At 40.3% G+C, this 12,219-nt stretch overlaps 2 protein-coding genes across 5 annotated transcripts in view; one reads left to right on the top strand and one right to left on the bottom strand.

Moving 5' to 3' along the window:
- Positions 1-6,497, top strand: part of nsd1b (nuclear receptor binding SET domain protein 1b) — a 26,954-nt gene extending 20,457 nt beyond the window's left edge. For all 4 annotated transcript variants that reach the window (XM_046867878.1, XM_046867877.1, XM_046867876.1 and 1 more), the window contains exons 22-23: positions 625-826; positions 2,202-6,497. In XM_046867878.1, the coding sequence (XP_046723834.1) occupies positions 625-826; positions 2,202-2,719 (720 nt within the window). In that variant the 3' untranslated portion in view covers positions 2,720-6,497. The remainder of the gene's footprint in view (positions 1-624; positions 827-2,201) is intronic.
- rab24 (RAB24, member RAS oncogene family) lies at positions 6,434-12,219 on the bottom strand. The gene is made up of 9 exons (XM_046867885.1): positions 12,083-12,219; positions 11,694-11,840; positions 9,695-9,763; positions 9,514-9,592; positions 9,315-9,382; positions 8,811-8,910; positions 8,358-8,408; positions 7,697-7,756; positions 6,434-7,609 (listed from the first exon to the last, which is right to left on the bottom strand). The coding sequence occupies exons 2-9, from the start codon at positions 11,808-11,810 to the stop codon at positions 7,545-7,547; spliced, it is 609 nt and encodes a 202-aa protein (XP_046723841.1). The 5' UTR covers positions 11,811-11,840; positions 12,083-12,219; the 3' UTR covers positions 6,434-7,544.

Below are 12,219 nucleotides of genomic sequence, written 5' to 3'. Positions count from 1 at the left end.
TATACTTGTCACATGTACATTAATACATTTATAGCATTTAACAAACGCTCTTATCTAAAGCGACTTAGATAAATCTCCTACAACTGAGCAGCTATGGGTTTAAGGGCCTTCCTCAGGGGCCCAGGACTGGCAGCTTGGTGTGGCTGGGATTTAAACTCATGATCAAGTCCAATGACTTTAACCATTAAGTTACCACCTCCCGTGTACTTTTTCAGCGATGTTATGAAGCTTTGGGTCAGAGCACAGGATCAGCCATGATACAGTGCCCCTGGAGCACAGAGGGGTAAGGGACTTACTCAAGGGCCCCAAGAATGGCATCTTAGCTATACCAGGGCTTGAACCCCTGACCTTTTGATCAGGAGCTCAGTGCCGTAACCACTGAGTCGAACTTCCTCATATAGCAGACCTTTATACGGAGAGATTTTTCTAGTCTCACACACACACACACACACACACACACACTTTCACCAGAACCATGAGTTTACGCTCGTACTCTCGCCACAGGTTCTCCTTTCAGACTCATCATGTTTTCACTCTAGAGTATTGAGGAACGGCATGTTTTTCTGTAATGTAGTAGACAAAAAAGTCTTTTACTTTGTAATGTTCTTTTAAACTTTTTTTTAGAATAACCCTCCTGCAGATGACAAGGGCCGTAAGATGAAGAGGAAAGCTCACGCGAAGCGCAAGTCACAGCAAGAGCTGACCAAGGAGCGAGAGGACGAGTGCTTCAGCTGTGGAGATGGTGGACAGATGGTTTCATGTAAGAGACCAGGATGTCCAAAGGTGTATCACGCAGACTGTCTCAACCTGACCAGGAGACCTGCAGGTCAGTATCGCATCGTTTCACGTCACGTCACGTCACGTCATGTCAATCCATCCAGAGTGGCTTTGAATTTAAATGTTTTCCATGACAAAACCCATCACACACCATCACCAGTTTACAAATAAAACAATTATCAAACATCATTAGCTCATTATCATCAAACCAAGAAACCAAACTAGAAACTTACTGGAGTCTTCAGGATTATTGACGTCCTGATGTCCAGCCACAGATTCGATTGCTTCATGCATCACTGCACATTTGGCTGATGAGATAATTCATTTTAGACAGATAGACCACTCAGCTTATCCCAGAGGGGAATTTAGTAGAGGTTAATTAATCAGCACCAACAGTTAATCGCTGGAACTATCTGAATAAATCCATAGTTTTTCCAGGTTGCATTATACAGCACGAGAGCGTCCTCTAGAGGTGAATTACTGACACCACAAGCTGTTTATTTAAAGTCTTTTTTTATGAATTTTGGAAAAGACTTTTCTTTTTTTATGTTTTTATTTTGTTTCAGTTTAAATGCATGTGTTTTGTTTTTCTCAATATTAAAGAATATAATGAATATATTCATATTTATACCAGTTGAAGCATGCAGAAGTTTTAGAGAGATGGCAGTGGAGGTTTTAACCAGATTGATTAACAATTGTGAGCAACAGTATGGTTTCATGCCGAGGAAGAGCACCACAGACACATTATTTGCTTTGAGAATGTTGATTGAGAAGTATAGAGAAGGTCAGAAGGAGCTGCATTGTGTGTTTGTGGATTTAGAGAAAGCGTACGACAGGGTGGAGAGAAGAGTTGTGGTATTGTATGAGGAAGTCTGGTGTGTCAGAGAAGTATGTGAGGGTGGTGCAGGACATGTATGAGGACAGTGTGACAGCAGTGAAGTGTGCAGTTTTGGAGACAAGGTGAGGGAGGCGAGATTGAGATGGTTTGGACATGTGCAGAGGAGGGACATGGATTATATCAGTAGGAGAATGCTGAGGATGGAGCCACCAGGTTTATGGATGTGGTGAATGAAGACATGCAGGTAGTTGGTCTGAAAGAGGCAGAGTAGTAATGACACGGATGATCCGCTGTGGCGACCCCTAATGGGAGCAGCCGAGTCATCTAGCACAATGACAAATAATTGTATTATTTTTTATTTTTTTTTAATAAATAAGTAGTTTTTTTATTCAGTATCAATTTTAATTATATTATTATATCGATTGATTATTCAGTTATCAGCAAGTTCCAAACCTCTAGAATTCCGTACACTGTTCCTAATAAAGTGGCCACTGTGTGAATGTGAATATCAGAAAAGATGTTTGCTTTGCAATTCTTTATTTCTTTGTGTGTGTGTGTGTGTGTGTGTGTGTGTGTGTGTGTGTAGGGCGTTGGGAGTGTCCTTGGCATCAGTGCGACCTGTGTGGTCAGGAGTCTGCGTCATTCTGTGAGATGTGCCCGAGCTCCTACTGCGTGGAGCATCGCGACGGGATGCTCTTCATCTCCAAGCTGGACGGCCGTCTGTCATGCAGCGAACACGACCCATGTGGACCCGAGCCTCTAGAACCGGGCGAGATCCGCGAATACCCCCCCAAACACGCCGACGCTTACCCAGTGAAGGCGTTACCGCTTTATCAAAACACGGCACATCCTCCGTCCTCCGAAGCTCCGTTGATGTCCTCCAGCCCACCTTCCAGCCCTCCACTCCTTTACTCTTCAGTCACTTTTAACAGTGCGTACTCACCCATATCTTCTTGTGGGGAAGAAGAAAACTGGGTGGACCACGAGCAGGACCAGGACGTGGACGAGGACATTGTAAAAATTGCTGAGGAAGATGAAGACTGCAGTCGGTCAAAAAGAGGTCTGAAAGTTTCACTAACTTTAGGAATGCATTCAGATTTATAAGTATAGACGAGTAGACATGATTTCTTCTTCACTACAGAAACCGTATTAGGAAAGAAACTGGAGAAAAGGATCATCAGCTCTGGAGGATTTAGTTGATTTTTTTTTTATTTTGAAGTTTTTTGCACAATTTTTTCGTGCAATTTATTGTTAGATGTGCAAAGCATGAACATGTAATGACTTTGTACGGAACAAAGTGTTTCCTCGAGTTCGGGACAAAAAGACCCGGAACTGAACGTTTTTGCACTCACCACTTTTCTATGTTTTCTTTAAGAAGCCTGACTGGTTCCCACAGAGCCACAAACAAAATAGGCCAGATTCGATGCTTTTAAAACGTGTGGTCGGCACTTATTACTTTACAAACCCCTTTTAAAAGAAATTAGATTTATTTATTTCCCTTTAAATTTGTCATGTAGAAACTCCTCGAAGTCGAGGACTGGATTTGCACATTAGGTTCACCTGGAAATAAATCCATTGAGGCTTGAAGAAAATTCTGAAATATAGAGAATTCGAGGAAAAAATACAATAGCGCAAGACATCCTCTGAGGTTCTTGTGCGTCCAGTCAGTGTTTGACTTTATAATGCCTTATAAACGTGCACTCATACTGTAATGAGCTCCAATCGTGTTAAATTATTTAACACGTTCATTTCGATAATTAGGTTCGGCGTCTTAATCGGTTGCACAGCCATTTTGGGCAGCAGTTTGCACTCCTGAGATAGACGCTGTGGTGCTAAGAAGGCAGTGTGAAGCCAGTTATCTCCTAAAAGCCCTGATTTTAAGGAGAAGTCCACCCTGAAATACATTAAATACAATATGGACAAAAGTATTAGGACACCTGGCTTTATCAGTAATATGTGGTTCTTTCTCAAACTGTTAGCAAACAATTGTATTGGATTGTATCTTTGGCTGCGTTAGCATAAAATTTTCCCTCCATTGAACTAGGAGACCCAAACCTGTTCCAGCATGAAAATGCCCCTGTTATTGAAGATCCATGAAGATATGCTTCCATGGGTTGGAGCGCAAGATCTCCTGCGATAGAGCTCTAAACCCTACTGAACATGGGATAAATGTGAACGCTGACTGCACCCCAGGCCTCCTTGCCTTCATCAGAATCTCACACAGATCTTTAAAATCTTGTGGAACATCTTCCCAGAAGAGTGGAGGTTACCAGCACATGGCAATCTTTTGCTCAGGTGTCTACAAACTTTTGTCCATATAATGTACGTTTATACCGAAACATTCAACCAGCTTTAATAACACAACGGATAACCGTCAACTTTCTCGCAAAACTATTTCTCCGTCTAATGTGGTGTTAGTGAAAAATGTAGAAACAGCGACACCTTCCACAATGCACTGCATTGCAATTCAGCTAGGTAACAGACGGCGATATTCATATGAATAGTAAGGGATATTTTCGAATGACTGAACATACAGACAAGGAGGACGGAGCATAAGAGGGATCAAAGTAGAAAAAAAAGAGCCGCTGCATCACTGTCTATAGCTAGAGATGAAGTAACTGTCATTGTGAATATTGGGTAAAACCACTAGCAAAAGAAACGTCTATAACATTTTTAAATTTCATCTCAAATCTGAAGTTGAAGTTGCTGCTGAAGTTCATATGTTCATGATGATATGCAAGAAGTTCAGGGTGGATTTTTCCTTTCCTTCAAAAAGTCTTCGGCATTCACGTATCCAGAACACTTCGTCTATATTCCGAAATATAAACACATGGTTAGTAATTCACTCGATGGCTGAATGTGGTAGTGGATGTTAATCAGGGAGTCTTGGTCTTCTTCAGGCTGAACTGAAATGTCCACGTGTAACCAGCACTTTATGAGGAACACCACAGTAACGCTCCCGCTTTGCTTTCAGAACAGCCCCGATTCCACAAAAACATTCCTGTAATGATCATGCTGCTAATCTCCCAAAGGTGCTCTACTAGTGCTCCTGTTGTAGTACCTTGAACTAGTTGTTCATTGAAGCAGGTTCAGAGGACTTCTGTGGTGCCTCAGACATTTTAAAAGGTCATTTGTAGACGGATATGGATGCCAAAAATCAGTACCAGTACATGGATAGGGTGTGGGATTTGACTGGTTATTAAAGGGGCAACTATACACCAAATAACCATTCCCCATATCGTTACACAACCCCCACCAGCCTGAACTGCTGTCTCAAAGCAGGTTTGGTCCATAGATTCATAAATGCTTTTCCAAACTTCCAAATCAACTGTCCAGTTTTGTTAAGCCTGTCCTCAACTTCTGAGACACCACAGAGATCACATATGAACACTAAACCCATGTGAAATGCACTGCTGTCATGTGATTGGATGTTTGAATAAGCAGGGAGGAAGGTGTTCCTAATAAAGTGGTCAGTAAAAGTATTTTGTTGTAGATTAACACTATGCGAACCACAGAAGCATGGCAGGCTTTGGATTAGAAACGTACGGTCGAAATATTAAACCGTATTTACGCAGTTGTGCTTTTTTTCGTTTTTTTTTTTTACCTGAGGCTAATAGACTAGCAGCTAACATCGTGCAGACGTTAATTACTAAAGTTTTACTTTAATTACACAAGCTAATCATCGAGGCATGTAAAAAAAAAAAAAAAAAAAGCTAATTATGTAGCTAGTTCAATCTGCTTTTTTTTTATGGTCCCCACAAACCAAACTAATATATATATATATATATAGCTACTAGAAGTGATTAAGGGGGCCAAGCACTCACAAGAGACAAAAATCAGTTGTTGCCTCATTTCTTGTTTATGCCCCACACACACACACACACTTTAGGTCACATATCTAAAACAGAAACTATGTGACAAGCACGATATTGATATGTAAAACCTTCAGAATGTCATGATGTGGTGCAAACTTCCTAACTGTTTTAGTCTTCAAAATGGCTGACTTCCTGCCCAGCTGCCTAACATGATAGAAGAGTGCTTGGCCCCTTCTCATAAAATAATCGCATGACATAATTGTCTAGGTGCTATACGTTGTACGGTTAGAAAATTAGTATCGGCCATTTTTAAACTCTTGCTTAAATCCAGGATTATCAACCAGACGGTCATTAGAGTCCGTGTTAGCTTTACGTGTACGTGTTAGCTATTTTACCTCCAGGACAAAGCAATTTAAACACCAAACAAGACTTTTACTGAAGAACTCTAAAATCTCTTTTTAGCACCACCTGCTGGTGGAACACAGACTACACCCCAAAATGTGAACAAAATCCCTCTACCATCATCCGAGCACCTCTTTAAGTGTTGGTGTGATTACATTCTTGTGTGTCTATAGGTTTTGAAAAGTGGCTAGATAATGATTTATGGACAGGAATATCTGAATTGTATATCTGTACAGTAAAGCTGTATATCAAAGTGACACTACAGGCAGATCCTGAAGCTCGCTACATGCTTGTTGTACGAGTCGCTGCGGAAAATTTGTAACCGTAGCCATTGGTAATTTTTCTACTCGTATCCGAAGGCAAAGAGCCTGAAGGCCTCTCTTTGCATGTTGGGGGGGGGGAGCACTGTAGAGATGCTAACAGTGTGTCGTATTGCTTTTAATCTAAATTCGTCATGCTTCTGGACCTGAACGTTATGAACTTGTACACTGTACTATTGTGTCGAACCGAGCTCGCTGTTATGTTTTGTTTATTTTTTATTTCTGCCATCCTTCTGCTTTGCATTGCTTCCTCTTGGTGGAGAAAAAAAAGCAATCAATGCTGCCTTGTGAGAGCGTTTAATTGTCCTGTAGCGCTTTGTACATAATAAATGACAAATACAGAAAGTTTTACGTTCTGACTGACAATCTGTTGTCGATCTGCTGCTCACAATGAGATCCGTTCGTGTAGTGACCTGCGTATACACTTCTCAGGGGGGGGTTTGCTTCGTCTTCCTTTGGATCGGATCGGACCGCACAGCAGTGGGACGGCGAACACTGGGGTACGAGTTACGATAAAATACAGGCAGGCTGCGTTTACACTGAAGGCCTGCTGCATGGCACGAACACTTTTCCCGCTGGTTTGCGGTGTGTTTCCTGTGCAGGCACAATACAAAGCTGAAATCGGTAAACACAAACAATGTTTTTTGTTTTGTTTTTTTTACACACAATCGGAGCGAATTCTTCATCGCCGTATCGAATGAACAAAATAAAAAATGAATGTAAACATGAAAGTCATATTTGATACAAGAGAAAGATCAAAGGTCACTTCAAATAGCAATAATAATAATAATAATAATAATAATAATAATCCTGAACATAATGCGTTGAGTTAACATGGAGTCTGAAGTAAAAATCCACATTAATGCACAAATACTTCAGTTTTAATTTTGCAGTTTTTTTTTTCTACCTTCTTTAAACCTGCTATAAAAAAATTCAACACTGTTTCGTCTCATCCAGGGTCCTCAAACCCACGTTTTGACCTATAAATCATGCTGGGAGAGGGGGGGGAAAAGGCTACAAACCACAAATGCAAATAAATAAACCGAAGAGTGCGTTTGTGTGTGTAAACTCGGATCAACAACAACAAAACGTGTGTGTGTGTGTGTGTGTGTGTGTGTGTGTTTGGGGAGAACCAGAGGAACACGGCATAATAATCACTTCCATGCACTGCAGGTTCCACTTCTTCTTGTTTCTTCCCCATTTACGGCTAAAGAGTCTGCCGCCGTTCAATCTCGCGCCGTTTCGTTCGAGCGTCCTCGCAATCTTCGCACTTTTATCTGACGATACACCTGGAGAAACTAAACTCTCGGTTTCTGGGTTTTTTTTTCCTCGAGAAAAAAAAAAAAGCAAAAAAAAAAAAAAAGCCAGGAGACGTCGAGGTGAAGTGACACGTCAGTGATGACAGCAGGTGTAGATGTACGAGTTCTTCTTTTGGTCCAGGTTCACGCCTTTCTCCTCTGAAATTTTGTTTCCATAGAAAAACATGTTAGATTTGTGATCAAAAGAACATAAAAATATTCGTGAGATTGTGTTTTTTTTTTTACCTGGAAGAAACTCGAATGCCGAGTTACTAAAATCCTCGGCTACTTTCAGAAAAAGTGCGTCTGTTGCAGAAAAATGGGAAATGGAAAAGTTTTTTTTTCCTTAATATATTTCATGTCTTAACAGCTACAATTATTTCTAACAAGAGCTGTTGGAATTCTGATCATTTACAGTGTGTACACTATTTATATGGACAAGATTGTGGACACCTGACCAGAAGATTATGCTCTTTCTGAACATCCAATTCCACATGTCCACTCTTCTGGAAAGATGTTCCAGTAAATTTTGTGGAGATTCATTCAGCCACAAGGATGTGTGTTTAGTAAAGTCAGGTGCTGATGTAGGTGAGAAAATGAGGAGGTCTGGGGGACAGCCAGTGTTTACATTCATCTCAATTGTGTTCAATGGGGTTGGAGCTCTATAGCAGGAGATCTTCCACTCTAACCCGTTCACAATGCAGGCTTTGTGCACAGGAGCATTGGAACAGGTCATGTAAAGGGAAAATGTCCTGCTACATCCATAGACGTCATATACAATTGTGTGCCTCCAACTTTGTGGAAGAACCTCATATTGTTAGAAAAGTCGGGTGTCCCAATACTTTTGCCACACAGTGTACACAAACTTTTTAAATATCTAAGAATGAATCGCTTCTCTGCTGCTTACCGACGTTGTTTCCTGTTTTGCTGGAGGTCTCGAAATGCTGTGCTCCTATTTCTGTGGAGGACAAAGCTCTTAACGGGTTCTGATTAATGTTCACGCCAAATTACAGAACAAGTTACGACGTGGTATTAAAAAGGTTTTGAGACCAGTTCTGTAACACACCAACAGATGGCAGCACAAGGCTGCACGCAGAGTCACAGGGAGCACCGGCCTTCATAAGTCAGTGTGCCGTGTGCATTACCACGTCTGCTATTCTGACCACGTGTACACTCTGTAACCGAGCCCTCGGCACGCGTGGAACACCACGATCTCACTTTCACACCCACCCTACTTGTCAGATTTGGCTCATGCAGATGTCATAGATAAATAAAGTACTTTCTCGTAAACTCGACGATAATCTCGAAACCTTTTGATACCACCTCGTACGTGAAGCTGATTATAAAAAATAAAACGTACCTTCCACAAAGTCCTGTACGTCGTGGTAGTCGACTTGCCGTGCACTGCGGTCACCTTCGACCAGGTCGTTCTTGGTGCCGCACAGGTAGATCTTACAGTGCTGTAAGTAAACATACAAACACACACGGTGGATTCGGTCTACAGCAAAACATTACGTGATTATGGTCACAGGTTTTGGGACACCTGAACTTTCTAGCCGTATGCATTTCTTCTAGGGTTGAAACAATTCCTTGAGCAACTCGAGTAATTCGAATACAAAAAAAAGCTTTGTTTAGTCCATTTAACTACACAATGGAGCACAGTGTTTCCCCACGGACCATTATTCCTGATGCACCACCAATTTAGAGGAACATCTTCCCAGAAGAGTGGAGGTTGTTATAACAGCAAATTGGACACTAAATTTTGAATGGGATGTTCAAAGGCATATACCATTTTTTTTGTCAGGAGTCCACAAACTTTTGATCATAGTGTCTATATACTTAACAAATCTGAAAAGTGAAATACCTCCTCAAATGTCTGTAACTCCTTTACCCAGAATCTGGCTCTCTGGAAGCTGCTGTTGTCTGTTAAGTCTAGACAATCAATAAATCCGGATCAATACATCACGACTAACGTGCCACAACATGAATGAGGTTCACAGAATGTTGCTTTTCAATAAAATCCTTCAATCAGTTTAAACAAAAGGAAATGTAAAGAGCGGTACCGTAACACACGATGGCAGCTCGGGCTCCTCTGTAGTAAATTCTGCTCATGGCCTCGTAGCGCTCCGATCCGGCCGTGTCCTACAACGACGCAAAGAAAAAACCCATTGTTTATTGCGAATCTAATATTCGCAACAATTCTCATTAAAAAAGTAGCCCTGACAACAAAACAACAGGACGCACCCATATTCCCAGAGTAATCACTTTGTTGCCAACGTTGATGGACTTGGCCACAAATGCAGCTCCGATGGTCTAGACGAGGAACACAGATAAACAACATTTTAATCCTCACACCGAGCAGGCTTGTGATATAATGTCTACACTGGCATTTGTTTTGTTCACTCCGATTACATTACAGTCATTAGAATTATTATTATATTATTTAGACTCCTACATCTAATGGGAGATGTGAATCAAAACGATTTCTGCAAGAGTTTTAGACTCTTACAGTTTTAAAGACATTACCTGAAATCCCCTACGTCACCTCCAAAACTAACTCCTGACTGGCTTCATTACGAGACTGAGTATTTGTAAATGCGATGTAAATGATTAAACAAGTCTAAAACATCTTCCTACAACAGAGTTTCAAAGCATATACACACACACACATATATATATATATATATATAACAGAATATTTGTTACCTCACAGTGGCTATTTTCTCTCTTTACAGTTCAGACTTTTTACCTCACAGTTGCCCATTTTTTTAAATCTCACATTTTTTCACAGTTTTTACCTCACAATTCTTTTTTTTTTACCTCACAATTGTATATATGGGTAATACTGGTGTGAGATTTAAAAAATGTGAGGTAAAAAGTCTGAACTGTAAAGAGAGAAAATAGCCACTGTGAGGTAACAATATTCTGTTATATATATATATATATATATATATATATATATATATATATATATATATATATATGTGTGTGTGTGTGTGTGTGTGTGTGTGTATGTGTATATGCTTTGAAACTCTGTTGTAGGAAGATGTTTTAGATGTAATAAAAAAAGTCATAACTGTGAGATGAAAAGGTGGCAGCTGTAAGGTAAAAAACACAACTGTAAAAAGAAAAAAATAACTAGTGTGAGGTAACAAAAAAGTCACAACTTCGAGGGTAATAACTGGCAGCTGTAAGTAAAAAAAAAAAGTCACAACTGAAAGGTAAAAAGTCACAATTGTCAAGTAAAATAGACATAGTTGTGAGGTAACAATTTGTGACAAATGTGAGAAAAATCATGGGGGGGCAACTGAGGGAAAGATCACAAATGTAAGGGGAAAATAGCCACTACAAAAGAGTCACAAATGGCAAACGTAAGAAGAAAAAAAAAAAAAAGACAACTGTGAAGTGAAAGAGATGAGAACGGCAACAAAAAAGTGGCAACTGTGAGGGGAAAGGTGGCAGCTGTATGGTAAAAAGTCACTAACGTAAGGGAAAAAATTGCCAGTGAGGTACCAAAACAGTCACAACTTGCAACTGTAATAATAATTTAAAAAAAAACACACAAAAAAGACAACCATTAAGTAAAAGATGAAACTGTGCAGTAGCAAAAAGTGGCAACTGTGAGGGGGAAAAACGTGTATGATAAAAAGTCACAATTGTGAAATAAAAAGACAATTGTGAGATAAATAAGGGGGCAAATTGTGAGATAAAAAGATGCACATGTGAGCTAAAAAGGCAACTCTAAAAGGGGGAAAAAGTGGCAACGTGAGGTAACAAACCAGGCACAAATTTGGCAGCTGTGAGGAAGTGTCACAATTGTTTTAGATATAAAAAAAAATTGGCAACTGTAAGGTAAAAAGTCACATTTGTGAAGTAAAAATAAATAAATAAAGACAATCCTGAGGTAAAAATTGGTGCCAAATGTTAGGTAAAAAAGGGGCCGCTGTAAAGAGAGAAAACAGCCACTGTGAGGTAGCAAATATACCGTGAGGGGCAGTGGCAGTCACAGACGTGAGGTAAAATAATGAGAGGACAAGGTGGCAGCTGTGAGGTAACAAAACAGTCACAACTGTGCAGGGAAAAAGGTGTCAACAGTAAAGTAAAAAGTCACAACTGTGAGGTTTAAAATGAAAAAGGCACATCTCTGATTTAGAAAGTGGCCAACATGATACCATAAATTATAGATATATCGTAAGAAAGTAAAACATTTTGGCATTTTTTTGTTTTATATATTTATACTCACATTCTGATACGGTCCAACCAGGAAGCGGTGGTGAACGTATCTCTCAACTAAGCTGGTTTTCCCAACACTCTCCTTCCCCAGCATGACCACCTTGGCATCGACGCGCATGGCTGTCATGGTTGGTCGTTCAGGATGGAAAAAACAGAACTGGAAAGAAAAAGAGGAAGCATGAGGGTTGAGAGCTGCATGACTTGATGGAGCAGGTCATTTGGCAACTTGACTGACAGGTCTGGGGAAACGACATCTAACAAACAGGTGACATGAATAACTTCAATACAGACTATGAGACAAGATCTAAATAATGTGGTCTCCTGGTGTACCAGAATGACCTAAATCACAGCAGAGAGAAAAGTCACGTGGTAGTCAGCTTATGCTAGTTTTCTACTCACCTTGTCCTCAGTGGGCTGATGCTCGATAAGTAGGTTAAATAATATTGTTTGGGATTTTGTTTTGCTAACACTTTATCTCATACTGAAACTGAAACGACACTGTGTTAGCTTGTCTCGTGATACAGGAGTCAGCTACC

The sequence above is a fragment of the Silurus meridionalis genome, chromosome 15 (assembly GCF_014805685.1).
Source record: "Silurus meridionalis isolate SWU-2019-XX chromosome 15, ASM1480568v1, whole genome shotgun sequence".
Taxonomy (NCBI): Eukaryota; Metazoa; Chordata; class Actinopteri; order Siluriformes; family Siluridae; genus Silurus; species Silurus meridionalis.
This window is presented reverse-complemented; position numbering and strand designations above follow the sequence as displayed.